Genomic DNA, 20,237 nt, shown 5'->3' with positions numbered 1-20,237 from the left:
TGGTATTCAGCGTACCTGTTTTTATGCCTGGCAAATGCGGCATCTAACAAAAGCAAAAAATGTTAAAAGTGGCTTATAAAGTTTTTGAAGCAAGAGAGACTCGTATGTTAAAAATAATGCACAAAATTTCGACACTTCCAAGATAATAGCAAGCATGCAAACATTTGTTGAACTTGTTTAATTATTTCAATACAAATGCATAAAATAAAATCGCAATTAATGATTGTAACACAATCCTTCTAAATAAACTGATGCTGGAGCCGTGCTTGATATCATTTGGTGCGCTAAAAGTGTCAATCATCATTCAAGGGCGGTTTTATCAAGACTTCAAAAGACTTTGCCGACTTGCGTACGTGACAAACTGCTAGGTAAATGTAGGCGGAGTCATTTATGCAGACAATAATTTATTGTTGACACACTTGCCCAGCAAAGCAGCAGTGTTCCAATATTTTAATTGACGAGAAAGGTCACACATATTTATCAATCAGTGGATTAGTGTCAACATTTTTGTGTATTACTAAAATGTCTTGGGAAAATATATCTGATATTAACGTCTTAGGATAATTAACATGCAAATATTATTGCATTTTATTGGAATTGCTCATTAAAGAGATATACTTTAGTTTATTAAAATGTACGGTGATATTTATCTCTTCACTAATTTAAGCCTACTACCAATATATACTCGATTACGCCCCTTACCAATCCGTCGCCATTTGCAAGTATGTAAACAGTAGACTGACGGAGTGTAAACTTTGGGTAATTAACAGAAGTGCGCAAGCAGTAACCGCAAAATAGTAGGTGATAATTTAAAGCTAATGTTTTATGGTAATATAAAATGTAAAAACCTAAGCGGTTAAAAAATGCGTTAACCTAATATTTATAGAATCACACCAAAATTTACTCATTTTTGCAAATTTTGCCCGAACTAGAGGATGATTGACGTCATCCGTGACGTCATCAACGTTGCCGCGATACTAAGGAACGCCAGTTTTTAATTGCATATATGATGCTTTGTCAATTGACATTAAATGATTCATTTATATTAAATGTTTAATTTTCTCAAAATTTTGGGCCGAAATCGACCCAAAACGTACCTAGCCCTTTGTAAATTGATATTTTTCGAAAGTAGTGGAGCGAAAGGGCGAGAGATGGAGCAAAAGGTTCGATGTTGAGCGCAAGGCGATATTAATTTGACGTATTAGGAGGAGCGTAGTCAATGATTTTTATAAATAAAAGCTATAGAAGATAAAATAGACATGATAGAGTGTGAAGACCGAGATATATATACCTTTTAAAGAGAACTAATAAAGTGTGATATCCTTTCAACGACTATAGCGTAATAACTGTAATCGCGAAGGTGTCACCTATGGCTGCCGTGTAGATTCCATTATTTATGTTCGAAATTTGGATGAGGCCCGACCATTGAATCATATACATTAATGCATGGCATAAAACAGGATGCCACTTTTTCGAGGTCAATCTTGATTTTTGACACAGTTATTTACATTTAAAACGTGTGTCCGTGCAAACGCGACAAAATCGAATATTTTTAGTTCTACCGCGAACAAATGTTTCCGAGCAGGTACGTGTAACTCGATTGTTCATGCCAAAATGTTATGTTTTTCGAAAAGTTAGATATTCAAGGTGCAGAACAGAAACAAAATTATGCAATGCATGGAACACATCAAATTAAATGGATCACTACTACCAAGTTCAGTTCACAATGACTTTCTGTAATTAATAGCTCTAAAAGTACCTGTTCTGAGCAAAAACACAAATAAGTCACGTTTTCATGAATTTGTAAGGTGGGGAATCACTATGAAAATGGTTGACAAGGTGCCAGTCGTTATAAGGATATAACACGTGTTCCAGTTATGTTTCAAGATTCTTCCTCCCTTATTTAGCATTGTTGTTTAGTTTCTTATTTTCCTCTCAAAGTGAGGCAGAACTCAGTCGGTGTACGGACTAAAATTTTCAATAATATAATAGACCTAGTTATAGTAGAAATTTCTATTTACACTTTGGTAGTAGTGATCCATTTAATTTAATGTGTTTCATGCATTGCATAATTTTGTTTCTGTTCTGCACCTTGACTATCTAACTTTCGAAAAACATAACATTTTGGCATGAACAGGCGAATTACACGTACCTGCTCGGAAACATTTGTTCGCGGTAGAACTATAAATATTCGATTTTTTGTCGCATTTGCACGGACACACGTTTTAAAATGTACATAACTGTGTCAAAAATCATGATTGACCTCGAAAAAGTGGCATCCTGTATTATGCCATGAATACATGTGTATGATTCAATGGTGGGGCCTCATCTAAAATTCGAACATAAATAAAGGAATCTACACGGAAGCCATAGGTGACACTTTCGCGATTACATTTATTACACTATAGTCGTTGAAAGGATATCACACTTTATTAGTTCTCTTCAAAAGGTTAATATATATCAGTCTAAACACTTGATCACGTCTTTTTTAACTTCTATAGCTTTTATATGTAAAAATCATAGACTACGCTCCTCCTAATACGTCAAATTAATATCGCCTTGCGCTCAACATCGAACCTTTTGCTCCATCTCTTGCCCTTTCGCTCCACTACTTTCGAAAAATATCGGTTTACAAATTTAAGAAATCCTTCAGGAGTAATTTATTTTGCACGAAGGACAAGTTCTTATTACGGGTCGATAATTTACTAATACACTTTTTCAAGAAATCCGAAAGGTATGGCATTTCTATGGTTGGGAAGTTCAATATTCTACAAATCATCGTTCGCTTCGTCAGGGAGAAAAGTTCTCCCGGGCTTAATATAATTTTCTTTTTGTAACAGCTTAGATAATTGGAAGCCTAAATCAATCCTACACGGAACCACATTTTCCGTTTTTCGAAAAAATACAACTTAAATGAATAACAAGACAAAAACATAAACAATACTTACAATTAGGCGTTTAAATCGGCCCTCCGCTCTATCTCGGAAATGCCGTTCGCTCGTTTTACCGTACACCACAATTTTGAAGTGGAGCGACAGTTTGCCGGGCGTGATTTGATTTTTAAAACAAATTTGCATTTTGGTGTGTATTGCTTTGTCTTTTGTGAATGAAACTGTTAAACCATTGTGCATGAATTTATAATAGAAATGATTCTTATTGTATGTTTGGTACACAATTATTTTTTGAAGTCAACTTTAAAATATTGATTCTGAGAGAATTTTTATGGTCCAATCAAGATCATAGTAACAGAAAGAAAAATTCTAAGTCCTCTAAGGACCTAGCTAGAATCACAAAAATAGTTGTTTATGCAGGCATAGGTCAAAGTTCACCTCTGAATATATTGAGTTTAACACAGTAATGTTAAGACAATGTTACCTTTGTTAGAATAATCTTAAAATAGTGATAAGTGCTAAGTGATAAACAGGGTACTTTATTGTTGTTGACAGTATTATGCAGACATTTTATCATTTATACCCTAAATATGCTGAATTTCAGGGTCAGTCTAAAAAAACCCCTCCCCTTCCCAAAAAATAGTGGGTGCAAAGCAAGAAAATTCACCTATGCCACCTGGATAAAGTGTGACCAGCTATATTGTACTTAACCGTATATGTTTAGTTTGACCACTCTAGCTTTATGCTTTATTGGTTCTGAATCTAGTATTTTGGTATCAAAATAATTAGGTCACTATAACAATGGACAATTCCTATAATATGAAAGTCTAAGCAGAAAAAGTCCATTATTTTGTTATACCGGCCAGTATTCCAATGCAAAGCGTACCAACCTGACTTAACGCAAGTCACTCTTTTATTTTATATAACAGTTAAATTGCCAATTTTGTCATAACAAAAATTATTTGAAACTGCTGTCAAGGAAGAACGGCAACAGATTTGTTTTAAATGTTTTTGTCAACCAAATAGCATGTTCCTACAACTGTTAGAATATTCATTATTATGATTGAATATATTATATATTATTTAAAGGGGGCCATTTTAAATTTATAAGATACGGTTTTTGTAGACTTTTGTTTGTATTGTATATGTCTGATGGGTTTTTTTTTTCATTTCATTATAAACCTGTTACAGTAGTTTGATTGGTAATTAATTTGTTTGGTTCAAGTAAAACTTGATATTGATCTTACAGTGCAATTGTAAAGCAAGTTTGAAATATGACATTATTACATACATATAATGTGAACATGCAGATACTGACTGTAAGATGTTTTGTTTATAATAGTGCAAGTTCAGACAGTAACACTTAAGTTAACATAAATTTGCCAAAGAGTTAGTTTATAATGTCATGCAGACCAGTAAATGGTTCCTTGGGAATACATTGTATAGTTGATTCTGTCAAAGTCCTGGTACACCCACCTCTGTAAAGTCTGTTCTGTTAGAATAAATTCAGGATTGGTTTCAGTGTCTATTCTAGGAGGGGGGATGGGGTGATTTACTGTATTTTTGAGAATTCACACCCCTATTTTTTCAGAGGCAGGGGGAAATTTTACATAGAGAAAGAAGGAAAAAGATCAACAAATGAAATAAATTCTCACTTTTCGATAAAAATCCCCCCTGTTTTTCGAATCCTAGAATAGACACTGGGTTTCACAATTCTCAAATTCTAACTTTGTTATATACATGTATATCCTATGCAAATACAGGACGAAGTCTAGATAAATGATTAATACAGGTCAAATATGCTAAACTAAGACACTTTTGCAATAAGAAACTTTGTTTTGGATATAGTTTTTTCACTTCAATAAAAAAATTCTGTTATTTATTTTCAGGTATTGATAGAGTTTGATGATATTGATTGGACACGACGTGAATGGGTACGTGTCCATGATATCTTCCAGTTGTTCCTAGTGGAACACACCTTGGTCTGGGCTGAGAGGCCGGACCCAGATAAACCAAGACAGTCTCTGTCCTGGCCTGGACTGGTAAGTTCATTTTCTGTTTCATTATTTTATCATATATTAAGTAGCATCACAGTTCTCTAAACCATAAGGCTATGGTCATTTTCGTGCTATGTACTGGAGAACATGGCTTTAACCAGTTTGAACTGTAGGGGTGGTTAGCCTGTTTGTCTTTGCATTGGAGTTTGAAAGTTTTTTCTACAAGTATAAAATTGAATACTTTAACTATTACTTGTTGACACTTGAAACTGGGACTGAAATATATTTGACCTAATTGTCAAGATGCAAACATGAAAAAAATAAGTCATTTATACTACAAGCACTCCTAAGCCTACTTTTCAACTGAAATTCTAATATCCCAATAAATTTCATGAGAGTACCAGTTCTGCTAGATAGAAAGAGCTTTTTTAAAAGATGTCTAATTTTAGCAACATGTGAATCAAGTATGTAGGATTCTTACGCCAGTCATAAACATAACAAAAATGATTTAAAAGTTCCCTTTACATATATCACTGTTATCTTTTGTATAGGCAAGATTTTATGTGTAACCAACCATGGATTTGAACTGAAATTACTTTTAAAGTGTAACTTAATCATGATTCATTACAAATTCTATTCGGATTGACTGAAATGAATATTAGTTTTTGTTGGTCTTTGAAGCTAAATTAAATCTTCATTATCAAGCATGACTTTGTTACAGTGCTTGGTCAAAGTTTTTTATATGGAAACACATTACATACATTGTATAGATATTAGTTTCAAGGACACATTTGGAAGGTGAAAGGTGAAATATAATCAAAGTAAATAGCCAGCTGTTTAAAGAGTGACATCTGTGTAGTTTATCATGGCTCTCTATACTGTTAAACTTAAATACATGTAACCAAAATTGATAATTGACAATAATTTGTTCTAAAAATGGAACCTGCTCATGTCCTGATTAAAAAAAAAACAACACAACATGATAAATACTGAGTGTTCAGTATATAAATGAACTGTACCATGGGCAACATAGAACAAGTCTCTTATCATAAGGGTTAAAGGTCAAAGTTCTCATTCTTTTGATGTTATTTGTCAGTTAGTTTCAATTTGCATAAAAATTATTATTTAATGTTTATTGTTAAGGTATTAACTGTAATATCCTGTCTACCAATTATGGCTTGTATGATACTTGTATTTGTCACAGGTAGTGTTTTGTTGTTTATGGTCATTATCGTTGCTGTCTGCATATTTAGCAGTGAAAAACATCAGTAACTTTGACTAAAGAACATTATGTCTAGAAATGTGAAACATTAACATATTAAGTAGGTTCCCTGTCTAAAAAGACATAATTATCTAAACTATGCCATTGTTACTCGATAAATGAAATCACTAAAAGACTGCATTAGAAATTGATGATGACACACATGATGACATCTTTTGGAATTACTAAACAATACACTTTGTAATTTTATGCACAGAATTAATATTTTACTGAAATCTTGAGAAAAGGTATGAAACAGAAAGTGAAATAAAGATATAATAAGATATAAATACTCAATATAGTTAATGTCATTCTGTATCAATATATTCATATATCATGGCCAAATGCTTTTGCAGCTGTACAAAATATAAGCTAGTGAAGTACATATTGTTTTATAGCAACAACAAAAATGTCAGTGGCAAGAATACATTCTTTAATTTGTGGCAAAATGTCATTGGTTATTGGAACTTTTTGTAAACACTTATAACGGGTTTTAAACGATACAATACTTCGCAATACACAGATATTTCATCAGTTTCAGTATCAATAAAATCGATGAAAAAATCTAGGTCATTTTTCCATCAAGCCCACAAATACCAGGTGATATTGTTTTGATTTCCGTATGATCTGTATCATTTGCAAGTAAAAAGCAAAATTTTACAATTGAATTTTTGACTGAAAATAAGGTGTATTTTGGAGGAAATGCAAATCAGCGGTTTGTGACAAGAGAACTGCTCTAGTTGTGCGGTTGTAAAGGTTCTCCACCATGCTTTGTGAAATTGTGACAAAATAATTCATTTTGAATTTGGATCTTAGATCATTGTTCGTTTGATTAAAACGTAATCAAAAGAAGCCATTAACAATATGGAACCTCGTTATGCCAACAAGAGAACATAACCAAAATTATGCAGGCTGGTTCTATCATCTTGCGACATAGACATAAAGTCAATATAGAAGTTAGCATTCAAAATGTTAATTATATACTGGTTTGTTATTATATGTGTGTACATGTGGGAGTTGTATATAAAACGTGTTACCCTTAAATCAATGTATCCTCATTATTCAAGTAGTGTTCTAGAATTTATGAGAAGTTATAATAAATGGCTAGTAGCTTTCAGCTGTGGTACAAATGTAAGTTGAATGGCCAGTCACTCATTGCATTGTTACTTACCGTGTAAAGTATGAGTACAAAGATTAATAATGGAGAGCAACGTTCACAGAATGCAGCTGGCAACAACATCCAGCCATACAGATACCAACCGGATGCCTTACAACCGAAAGGCATCCGGCACAACCAGAATGTAAGAGGTTAAAGCCAGACTTGCAGGGCACCAAATTGAAATGGGCAATAGTAAAGGGAGAGAGCAAATTAATAAATACAGTTACTGGGCAAGTTGCAGTAGACCAAAAATTAATCTTAACCTAAAAGGGAATTTAGCATTTAATTTAAGCCATTTTAAGGGGAAAGAGTGTGGTACTGGGTCAGGGGGGATGGGAATGATGAACGGGTTAGGGGATGTGGGGAACACCATATCTGAAAATTGAAGAGGAGGGAAAAGAAATACTTATTGTAGAAATTAGGACCAAAAACATTTATTTTATATGTAAAAGTGTTTAAAATTATGTATGCTAGCAGTGTTAAACTTGTCTAGCCACAAGTATATTGTCTCATTAGACATTATATGAAATGTTGACATTTGAAAAGGACAGTTCCAAATTAAAAGTCAAATCAGTTTGTTTTACAAATGCAGGTGATTTAGGGTAAACTCTTTAAAAGAAAAAGAAATTTGAAATGAAATCATTTGTTGTTGTTCAGAATTTGATCAATTTCCAAAATCAATTTAAAATTTATTACATGTTTGTGGATAATATTGATTTTATACAGATATTTAATCTTATCTTACATAAGGTTATTCCCAATTTAAATGACAATAAAAAGCACTGTTTATGAATGGCTAATAACCAGAATGGAAGATATTAATCTACTCTATTTTCGGAAAATCTTTATTCTGTATGTTTTGAACAGGGACATTGTCAAAGTGCAAATAAATTCCTTCCTAAATTGTTCAAGTTTGTGTAACGAGACAATTTTCTTTGTGATTTTCTATCTGATTAAAGTTTGCTCTGTAATAGTATGAGATTAAAACTACAAAGATTTTTCATGAATAGAGGACGTCTAAAATCATACCGACCAAAGTCTATATATATATTGATTTCGTGGTTTCTTTGTTCGCCACTTTATAGTAGTCTGTTTTTATTTGGTTATCAGTCAAATGAATTTGGAATATTTGTAAATCAATGAATTTTTGTGGGGTTTGGTCATTTGTTGTTGTAAGCTATTTAAGAAGCACTGAAGTTTTATTTCATATAATCTTTATATCTTTGGTAGAATGGGAAATTAAGATTTAAAAAAATTCTGATTGATTCCAGCTTTTAGTAAAATTGTCCAATGAATATTTTGTTAAATTAAGGCTTAGATCGGCAAAACTTTTGTAGGCTGCAATACCGTAGTAGTTTTAGATCAACAGTAGCTTTGGGCTTTTGCATATAGTTATTACCCAGTATACTAAGTTTTTGGGGAGGCTATGCCGACCCAATGTTAATAACCGTCTGTCAAATCTTACTGCCGCGGTAATCAGGTCAAAAAATAGTACCTTGATTTTTTCTAAGCTGACTCATCACTCATCACAGACATTTACAATATGAAAATATTTTCATTCTTTAATTTCATATCTGCAATTTGTAAAGATAATAATTCTCTGAAAAATTCTTGTTTTTTGTTTAAATCACTACTCCGTGACGTCATACTGCCGCGGTAATCAGGTCAAAAAATAGTACCTTGATTTTTTCTAAGCTGACTCATCACTCATCACAGACATTTACAATATGAAAATATTTTCATTCTTTAATTTCATATCTTCAATTTGTAAAGATAATAATTCTCTGAAAAATTCTTGATTTTTGTTTAAATCACTACTCCGTGACGTCATACTGCCGCGGTAATCAGGTTTAGGCAAACGTACGTCTGTAATAAATAGTTCTGGTATGAAAACCCTTCAAAATAATAACTTTATCAATATTTTTTTAACAAAAAGCATAAATGAAAATTTATAAGTAAATGCTTTAATTCAGTGGCAAATATTCTTTATTATTTTTGATAACAATTTTCCAATTACTACGCAGCGGACCAACTGTTTATGACGGGTCATTAACTAGAACGTTGCAACACCGTATTCTCAATTTCATGCATGTTCTTTTGTTGTTATAAACTATTAATAGTCCTTAATATTTTTTAAGACAAATAATTGTAAACTGTCGCTTACATCAGAGACATGGATCATGCTTGCGTGATAACTAAGGAAAACTAACTTATTTGTACACCCAGGAGGCTGTACGCGGAAAACGCTCATAAAACCGCTAAATCATATAGCTGTTTAGTAAATATTTTGCATACATTTAACTAAAAATTCACTGATGGTGATGAACATATAGTTTGAAAACATTATATTCTTTAACCATTATCGCCGAAAAAAAACTATTTAACTACAAAACCCCTAAGGACCTCCGACAAAATTCCAGCACAATATTACATTTTACATTAGCAAAATAAAAAAAGCAATACTTATATTTTCATCTTACATAATTCATTAATCAAACTTTTAACATAAAAGTATCTTTGGCAATTGACAGATCCCTACTCTGATCTTTTATTTGTATAGGAATAAATTTAAACATGTGCTCTTTTGTTTAGGAATATTTTGTAGTGAAAGTCTTATATATTCACTAATCTCATAATTAGAATTAGACAGGTCAGGAATTTATACAAACAGTTGTTTAGTTAACTATGCTCATTTTAATCCCAATAGAAACATTCAAATATTTGTGGTAAAAAACATGACCAAAGTACCTAGTAGTCGTTTACCCGGTGGTGATCCCATTAAACTGATTATAGATTCGAATTGATTAGAAAACACAAATTATTAAAGAATAAGAAGCTTTAATTAAAAAACAAAAACAAAAAAACAAAAACAAAAAAAAAACGCATACATATACAAATTACTTACAGTCGAGCATCGGGAAGTCATTAACATATCTTACGAAACTTTAATTTGAAACCGATATTTGCGCGCGCTGAAGTGATTAATGTTTATTTGAAAAATAAAAAAAAAGAACTTTTATGGTTGTGTTCTAAAAATAATGGGCGGCATAAGAGGAATTTCTTATTCATTTTACAACACTTGAAAAATTACTACAGAAAATGTGTTGTTGTTTTGTTTTCAACAAAAGTGTGTGTGTTTTAAGTTTATTTATACTCGGCGCCGGAATAACCATATGTCCGAGATTATAGCATCTGGGACGTCTTTTTCAAGCAGATTCTTCCTGGAAGCCCATTCTTCGTTCTTTGGTGGTAAAGGAGACGACAATACCGTCAAGGCATCAACTTTCTGACTGACGACAACAAAAAAACAGCATCTATTAGCGCCAAAACCTCCGGAGTAAGTCACGACAAGGTCAACCAATCACCTCTGGTACTTATGATGACTTGACTATGACCTTCCGTGTGCTTTCTCCGCGGACGTGCACGCCTCTGGAGGTATTTGGAGAAGTTCAACAAAAACTTTCCAAAACACACGCCATTTATAACACCCATTCATAGCACTGACGGCTTCGATGTCCTCATCTATTTGCGGGAAATGGGTCGACAGGAAAAACCCTACGTAATAACCGCACACCCTGTAACAACAGATTTTCCGCAGTATATATTTCAAGCTAGTGAGGTTTAAAAATACACGTAGAATCTATCGATTAACTACCATAAGTTGGTTGAGTGTTGGCGGTAAAAAAAAGAAGATATAACTTCCTGATCAATTTTCACTTAGGTTGATTCAGTTTTGAATAAGCTTTGCAGAATGTATTTTTTCAAGAAAAATTTAGCTTTAATATTAATCCGACGCCGTCAGTAATGAAATGGGATTAATTTTCTGAAACGTGATTTTATTCGAGATTTGCTTCTGGAGAAGACAACCTTCTGTCCGTTAGAGCATGAATATTAATACTCCATCACAAGACAGTATCTTATTGATCTCAATTATGGTACATCTAAACGTGTATAATTTTTATGTTCAATAAAAATGTTGCATCACTTGCAGATGTTATTATCATTCAATATATTAAAATGACATAAAGTATTTATGATGAACAGTCCTAGAATATTTTGATAAGGAACCGTCAGTTGTAAAATGTTATTGTTATCTGATAATGAACAGTCGTCATACTTGCTGGTATGTCCATTTATTATTGACAGTTTAGGTTTTTTTCAAAATTTGCATGATTAACAGTCCGAATGTAGACCTCAATTAAATGTTCTGGAATATAACCAAAATGAATAGTCAACCACATTAACCATATATATGAATGGTTGAACACAACAGTAAGGATAAATAGCGCAATGTGCATATCTTTTTATTTTGGTAGCATATTTTAAGCAAAAAGAAAAGAAACTGTAAGTCTGAAACATTCTCTTATAGCCTCATCAGTACATTCAGTGCTTTGATCTCTGATGTAAGCAATTAATGTAATTGAAAAGTGATACTGGTAGAGAACTTGCAGTCTCTAAGAAACACTCAATATAATATTATTTCTGGCATGTTTATAAACTTAGATTAAAAGTTAAACTTAAACTGAACAAATTAATGAACAAATTGATTTTAAGTAATTCTAGGTCAGTATAAATATACATGTAGCTTCAGTATTTTAAATCTTATTGGAATGGGGGGGGGGCAGTAGCCTAATGGTGTCTACACATTGGCCTTGAGACATTACTGTAGTCAAAACTGATGTATGTAATATATTTCATGAATTGGTTATACAGTCAAACTCAGAGGGCCTGTGAATTCTAGCAAAGAGAGGATTGAAGCAATTTGGGATGGACTGAACAACTGAATTTTAACTGTATGTCCTGAGCTTTGTTTGCAGATTTGCTCTGTTATTGACCTCACATTTACATCATTATATTAACAGGGCTTCCATTAAGGTTCATTAAGGTTCAAAATTTGTAAGAGACTCCGAAATCTCTGACATTTGAGGCCACATTAAAAAAAGCATAACATTTTGGAAGTCACAATCCAAAATTAAGGAGTAAATGATCCCCAGACTTTCAATAACAAAAAACAATCCTGTATTAACATGTTGAATTTCTGAAATGGACTTGTCCAGCTTGTATTTTTGGAACAGACCATCATCAACTTTATGGATATCATGATGGAAAGTAAAGTAAACAGCGTTTTAGTACTTGCAAACTGTTGCCCATATGGGCGTGTCCAGCAGAAGTTAGATTCTGATACAGGTACAGAAAGACGCTCCAATTCCAGAAGCTTCTCCTGGTTCTTTAGCTTGCCAAGTGTTTAAGCACTCATATACAAGACCTATATTGTATTTTTTAAAGTCTCATCTGAAAGACTGTTTTTATAGTAACTTCAGTTCTGGCCTGGCGTGAAATTTATAATGGTGGCAGAGGTTATAATCACTAATGGTTCCAAAAGGTTGAGGGCTATATTCACTAGGCTGAGTTTTAGCAAGTAATTAATAGGCACTGGCTATGTTTCTAAAAAAATCCCCCCCCCCAGGAATAACATTTTCATAGATCTGTGCATGACATTTTAACATGTTCTCCAGTAGCATATTTTAACAGAAATTCATTTTAGAATAAAATCTCAATTTCATCTGTTTCTTGTAATTAGTAATTCACATAATGTCTTGTATTTAAAATGAATGTAAACTTAAGATTACATGGGTTCTTACCTTTCTTCTTGCAAAATATGCATTTTAGATTCAAGGGATCTAAATATATCAGTTTGCCTTTTTCTGTTCATTTTAAATTTTAATCAGAAAAGATCAGTTATTACAGATGCTGCCGAAAAATGGCTGAAATTAGCTGTTATTTGTATTTGGTTATTTGTTTTTTATTCCAAATAATTTTTAAAATTTTGTTGTTTTGTAATCTTGGTTTTATGTGCTGATTGATGGTGGTGTCTATGTAGTCCACTAATTTGGTAATATTTTGTTTACACAAGGAGCTTAATGTAAATTCTTTCTGATCTAGTCAGTTCCATCTTTCCTCATTAACAGACATAATAATTGCATACTTAAAACTGCAGAAAATCATGGCAATAAAGTCCGAACAAGTAAAGGGATGGGGAAAAAAATTATATTATACCACTGTCTTTATCGCCAATCATTGCCAGAGAGATTTCTTAAATGTAAAGATTCAGAATTGGTGCTAGCTCCAAAAAAATAATCTACTGTAAATTGGTCTGTCATCTTAGAAAAGGATTTGGCAGTGTGCTATAATTAGGAACTGTCATTTTCTATCATTATTCAGTTCTCACAAAACTCCAATTAGCTTTGTTCGCCTAATACTAATAGACCATGTTGGCTTATTTTCCTGAAAGCAGCTATAGACCTCCAGAATTAACCAGGAAGTTGATAGTTGGTATAGTTTACAAAAGTGAAATAATTATGTTGATTATGTAATTATCTTGATAAAACAATTATCTTCTGTATTCTTGATTTCATAATGAACTGTAAAGCAAGTTCAGTTGTTTATACAGAAAACTTCCATTCTAATCAGGGGCAGTAACTATGGCTTAACTTAATTGATTATCAACATTTTTGGTTGTGAATCAAAACATCATCTAAATACAACTCATAGTTACCAAGGTTATGTATGTTAGTGATAGAATCAAATGTAAATTACATTGATTTAGGTTCAATTTTGATCCATACTCGATTAATCTGATAGTAATCTAGAAATGGCAGCTTGCAGGGCTTTTGCAGCTTTCTGTTTGATGTTGCTGGTTGTTTTGTACACCCCATTCTTGTTTTGTACCATTCTTCTGGCCAGAAAAGCTAAAATATTCAGTTTTTTCAGGCACTATATGCTGTAGTTAAGTTGAAAATAATAGTATTGCTCTAATTAATGAAATAGTGAACATACTGTACTGCTGTTAATGTGAAAGAATTCAGGAACTCTGTATTGATTACTTTGCATTTTCTATCTATTGTTGTGGACAACTTTTACTGCAGGAATTCTTGGAAAGAGAAGAAATATTTCATTCTTTTTTTTTTTCATTACGTCCCAATGCTATTCAAGTTTGTTTATTTTCATTTTAAAATGGGGGGAAAAAATGAAGCTCATCTTAAGTGTTTCCATATTTTGCTAGGATACCCTTGTGTATCGATTGTACAGTTGTACTGCCGTAGCTTCTCCCAGCACTATATGGACGCCGGCATTGATTTTCTAGTTCGCCCCACTGACATTGCTTCTGGAGTAATGACAAGAATCAATTCTCTTTGCCTTCAAGCTAGATTCCTTGATTTTCACTGAAAACCTTGTAGCGCATGCTAAAAATTCATGTTGAAAATAATCTGTTTAGCTCTGACTGGTGGAAATAATAAAAGTAATAATAATGGAAAAAGCACAGCTGGTTTACTTGTATGATCTTTTTTTTCCTCAGTAGATGAATGTTTTATATTCAAGTTTTTGTGCTGTGTTCCAGTTTTTCTTGTCTTTAAAACTGCTTATATCATGTTGCTTATTTCTGACAATATTCTTTGTTTACACAAGGAAATCTTAATTTTCATGGCAAGGCAAATGCAATGACCTAATAAATTTCTGTGATTTCTGCACGTTTTTTATCTGAACAGCCTTATATGTAACATGTTTATTCTATTTTCATTAAAGTTAGGTGACTTGATCGAATATCAAATTTGTTTTGTTTTTTTGTGATTTGAGTTACTTAGATTAGATATTTATTGGAACAAGAATTTTGATATGTTGTAGAAAATAAAACAGAGCATTTACAAGAGGTGTTATGGTAAATATTGAAATAAAGGGAAGTATGGCTAAAATTGAATAGGACTTGTCCATCTGTCCATTGATAATGTTTATTCCTGACTTAACTTGTCTAAATGTACTTCAAGGAGTGTGTATTTGTGTAATCATGTAGACACCAGGCACTTAAAATTAATATAAAGGTCATAATGTACACTTGTATATGTAACCCCTTGTGTACTTTGCAGTACATATGGCCAGTCTGTGGTACCAACGTTGCTAATATGTTATTAAAACTAATAATTAAAAAAATGTAATTATTGGTTGACAGTGGTCAATGATGGTACTGCTACAATCACATTATACTGTTTTATTCATCATAGTATATATACTGTTCTTAAACAAACAAAAAAATAATCTCAATTATAAATTCAAGGTTGTTCAAATAATCTAAAAGAATATGAAGAAAATTTTTTGATTTTAAAAAATCATGAGGATTAGAAAAAAAAAAGAATTTTAAGTACCAGTGATGAAAAAGTAAACAGCTGTGGCGACATGGTGGCCAGATTATATTTCGAGATAGCGATTAGGACCTTAAAATGAATATTTCACTAATTATTTTAGATGTATTTACAATATATTCTTTGAAGTTTTGGGCATCTATTTTACTCTGAACTTGTAAAAAGCATTCACTTTTTGTTGAACCTCTTCATAAAACTGCTTGCAATCAGAATTTTTTGTTTTTGTTAAACCAAATTTTCTTTTATGTACTAATCTTTTTATACCTTTTTTGGTAATCTGGTCAGTCACTCTGCTGAAAAGCTGCCATATTGGCTCAGAATTTGGCTGTCAACTGTCATAAAACTGTAAAATTAGCAGGAGAAATTACAGTGTCAGAGAACATTGGGGATGAAAAGATGGGAGTGGGGATGTCTGAACATTGGGTGTGAAAAGATGGGAGTGGGGATGTCTGAATATGTTCAGGGACCATATGTCATAGTGACTGTCAAGCTACCACATCCTCTCCATAAATACTGGGACTTAAAAAATGTTCATCTGTTGCCAGGCATAGGTTGCTTGGTATGAAATTTTATTGGGTTAGAACATTTTTTCAATGAGTGACTCACTAGATTTCAAGATACTCTATTTTCTGGACTTACCCAGAGAACGGATTTGGTAAAAATTAAATAGGGAATAACCATTGTCTATGAAAAATATATCATTTGACTTACTTGAACACTATGTTTTATTTAGTTATAATCTCAGATATTTAAATGAAAATGTTTTTGTCCAATTTAAAAACTATAAATAAAAAGGGTTTGTACAACTGTACAAAGTATTCGCATTTAAATGATGATTTAAACTTGTTACAATTTTAGTTAAGTTGTAAATTTGTGAACACAGTTTAAAAGTTTGACTTGTGAATTGTTTTTAATAATTATAATTAAAATAAATGTGCTAATGATCAGCAAATAAGCTAGGATTATTAAAGTCCTACTTTCTAAAATTTATGCTACTGAAATAATTGCTCAAATTGATTGTCCGTAACTATTAAATAATGTGAATTACAAGTTTTACAAGAGAGTATTTTATTCTCTTGTTTACACTATTCAATGGCCTCTCCTATTCTTACACACAATCCTTTACACCTGTATGTTTCAGTTATACATGTGTATTCAGTATGTGTGTGTGTATTAGCATGTTTACACCAAAGAAAGTAGTCCGGCTGTTGGGGGCTTTCTCAAAACAGACTTGTGTATTGATAAAGTTGATTGACCTAGATTTACCAACTGTGTATATGACAACACAAAGCAAGTTGCTAGACTTCTTAAGATATGAAAAATTGAGCTATAAATAGGATAGCTTTAAAAAAATGTTTTTAAGATTTTAAATAACCCACTGTTATTCTGACTGTGTTAAGATTCTTCTAGATGTTTGAAAAAAATCATTTATTTTGATATTCTGATAGTAAATTAGAATATTTTAAAGTAATGAATTAATACAATTGACTAATGTTCAAAATGCGTGATAACTTATTCGCAAGCATCCTAACAATAACTTACATTATTTCTGGAAAGTAATGTATCTTTTCTTCAGTGAATACAAAAGTGCAAAGATGCAATAGCCCAGGGAAAAATGTTATGTTTTAATACATGTTTGGGCTACTTTTTAACGCTCTGTATATTGTTAAGTTCGTTGTCACTCATGTTTACAGGATATTCATGGACAAGTTTGTTTAGATTGTTTGCAGCCTTTTCTATTTAACTCTTGCAAGTTATTAAAGAAAAAAAAAACAAACACAATCATTTTATCATATGTATCAGAGAACATTATGTCATCAAATTTTTGCAATCTAGCATAGCTATCATTTATCTGTTAAAGCTAAAATTTATTGTTAATTACTATATGAATAAATATATGACATTTATTGCTTATATTTACAGAGTTTTCGTGCAGTAGTGGACAAGGCTGGTTTAGCGGGATGTAAAAGGAAACCAGTAGAATTCCTTGTAGACAGATTCCTGGGTCTTGTTGAAGAAAAAGAGATCCAGATATTTCAGGTAAAATTCTTTTTCTATTTCTGCAATGATAACTGATTTATATGTAAGAAATTTATCTGTTATCAGTAAGAAGTGCTTTTGATTTTGGCAAACATTATGAAGTTTTAAGTTACTCTATCATTGGAATGTAGGCTAGAAGTGAGTATTTTCACCCATTTGTTGGCCTCATATTAATTTGGCCTCTGTGACTGAATGGTTTAAGGTCATTGGCTTTGAATTGCTTGCCTCTCATTTCTATGTGATTGAATCCCAGAAGGGGCTTGATTTTTTTTTCATGTAAGGAAGTTATCCGGATTCTGTAATGTGAAGAAGGTATCTAGGTCCCAGTTCTTGTGTGACTGCTTGGCAGGCACATAGGGCTGTCCTCCTCCTCCAGCAAAGGGGCTGTCCTCCTCCTCCAGCAAAGTCACCAATTATGTTCTCTACTGTGTAAGAACAAACAAAAAGAAGGGAAAAAAGAAATGATTTTAAAATTACAGTTTGCTTTCATTCATTCTTCTTTTGAGGGTTAATTCAACACCTATATTCTATAAATGGTATTACCTTAGAAATTACATTGAAATATACTAAGGGTTACAGCCACAGGCTCACACCTTCAGCATAATGTTCTAACACATTCAGTTGAAACCATATTTGCTATGCTTAGAGAGTATAGGGAGTATAATGGCAAATGCTGATTAATGACACATTCATTAACTATATAACATTAACTGTGTAAATGAGGAAGGAATATCATTTTTCATCACAAGTTTAAAAGCTTTGCAGACAGTTTACTAAAGATTTTTATTTCTGTTTATGAGGAGTTGTTTTGGAAGAATATCCACTATGAAGGTGTTATTTGCAACTTATTTTCACAGTTAACACATGTGTGAACAAGCATTATTTGAGAAACTGACTGATACAATTCAAGCAAGAAAGTGTGTACAAGTCATTTTAAGGTCAAATAATATACTGGAATGCTGATGCATTCATTAACAGAAATGGTTATAACGCTGATTGATAAAAGGATTATAAATGGGTCTTTGTTCAGAATGATTAAATTCTGAATGCTTGCCTTCTTGTACCACTTTCTTGTAGTACTGCTCACAGGTGGCAGTATCAGTGTTTGGACACCCCACCCCTATTTGCCCCTGAACCCCTGCTACAACCCTGAAAAAAAATAATTCAAGACTTAAGGCTAACTATAAGATACCAAATACAAAACCACCGATAAAATTATAAAAAAAAATCCACTATCAAATTTATATTTATAGACTATAAATTTGATAATGGAATTTTTTTTTTAAATTTTATCGGTGGTTTTGTATTTGGTATCTTATAGTAAGCCTTAGAGTGTTGAATTATTTTTATGCTCCCGAAAATTTCGGGGGAGCATATAGTCGTCGGGTTGTCCTTCTGTCTGTCAGTTAGTCCGTCTGTACGTACATACGTACGGCCCATAACTTTGTTATTTGAAGTTGGATTTTAAAAGTATTTCACAGAAAAATTCAAATGATCACCATTATTGAGACAACGTGTCATGCACAACATTTGGGTCACTACGTTGAAGGTCAAGGTCACAGCATGACCTTGCAGCAAAATTGTGTCCGGCCCATAACTTTGTTATTTGAATTCAGATTTTACAACTATTTCTCAGAAATGATCACCATATTGAGACAATGTGTCGCGCCCAACATTTGGCTTGTTTTTACACTTCTAACTTTGTCTGTGACATAACTCTGACACTACCAGAGGTATTATACCTTCCTGTGTCTAAAACCTATTTAGGGAGCATCACCCGGTTCAAGCGGCTTTTGTTTTTCTGGGTTGTAGCAGGGGTCCAGGGACAGATAGGGGTGGGGTGTCCTTACACTGATACTGCCACCTGTGGTACTGCTCATATTACTAATAAAGTTTTAGGCCGACCAGATGAGCTCAGTTAGCTTAAATGGTAGATGTTTTTAGCCTTTTGCATATCAGAAGATCCAGAGTTTGAGTCTTGGATGAGATGCTACATGCTTATCCTTGATGAATCTATGATAATATTTTTTTATTTTATGCTGTATGCCCTCCACCTGTGTTTCAACTGATTTTTGTGGTGGAGAAGTTAAAATTTAGAAACTTTGAGATATGATCTGGATGAGAAAGTATAAAGTGTCTGACTGAAATGTTATCCCAGACTTATTTTAACAAAATACACAAAATTAAAAAAAGTTTTTGTTGGAAAAACCAAATTTGGTGAGAAGTATTTAATGATTAAAAAACTTTCCGAAACGTAGATAAATTTGATATTGGATAATAATGATGATTAGGCTAAAACCGTGGGTTCAAATACGACAGGGACTTTGGGTTCTTTTCGTGTAAGCAAGTTTTCCAGCTAGTTATTGAACGTCATTGGTTCCACTCAGGGGCTGTTCGTGCGTGAAATAATGCACGGAAGGGCACCTGAGGTCCTCCTCTACCAATAAAGCTGGGAAAAAAAATGATTAGGCTAGATATCAAAATAATGACCATGGGTTGTGGAGTGTGAGAACACTATCAAGCTAGCATAAGGGTTGTCATTCAAATCTTTCTGAGACAGTCTGTTTTGAATTTCAGGTAGTCATTATTGGTTTTAACAAATACAACAAAGAGTTTTTTCTAAGTTTGGAGCAGCCCAAAATGTGTTTGAGATGGTCACTTTAGCATCAGTGGTTTTGTTAGTCCCCTCAAGTC

At 32.7% G+C, this 20,237-nt stretch overlaps 1 protein-coding gene across 2 annotated transcripts in view; it reads left to right on the top strand.

The window, feature by feature from the left end:
* The window catches only part of LOC132754098 (protein split ends-like), a 117,721-nt gene that overhangs the window by 12,368 nt on the left and 85,116 nt on the right, over positions 1-20,237 (top strand). For both annotated transcript variants that reach the window (XM_060744693.1, XM_060744692.1), the window contains exons 2-3: positions 4,781-4,933; positions 17,427-17,543. In XM_060744693.1, the coding sequence (XP_060600676.1) occupies positions 4,781-4,933; positions 17,427-17,543 (270 nt within the window). The remainder of the gene's footprint in view (positions 1-4,780; positions 4,934-17,426; positions 17,544-20,237) is intronic.

This window comes from Ruditapes philippinarum, unplaced genomic scaffold, assembly GCF_026571515.1.
Source record: "Ruditapes philippinarum isolate M1 unplaced genomic scaffold, ASM2657151v2 ctg466_1_1_1_1, whole genome shotgun sequence".
Taxonomy (NCBI): domain Eukaryota; kingdom Metazoa; phylum Mollusca; class Bivalvia; order Venerida; family Veneridae; genus Ruditapes; species Ruditapes philippinarum.
This window is presented reverse-complemented; position numbering and strand designations above follow the sequence as displayed.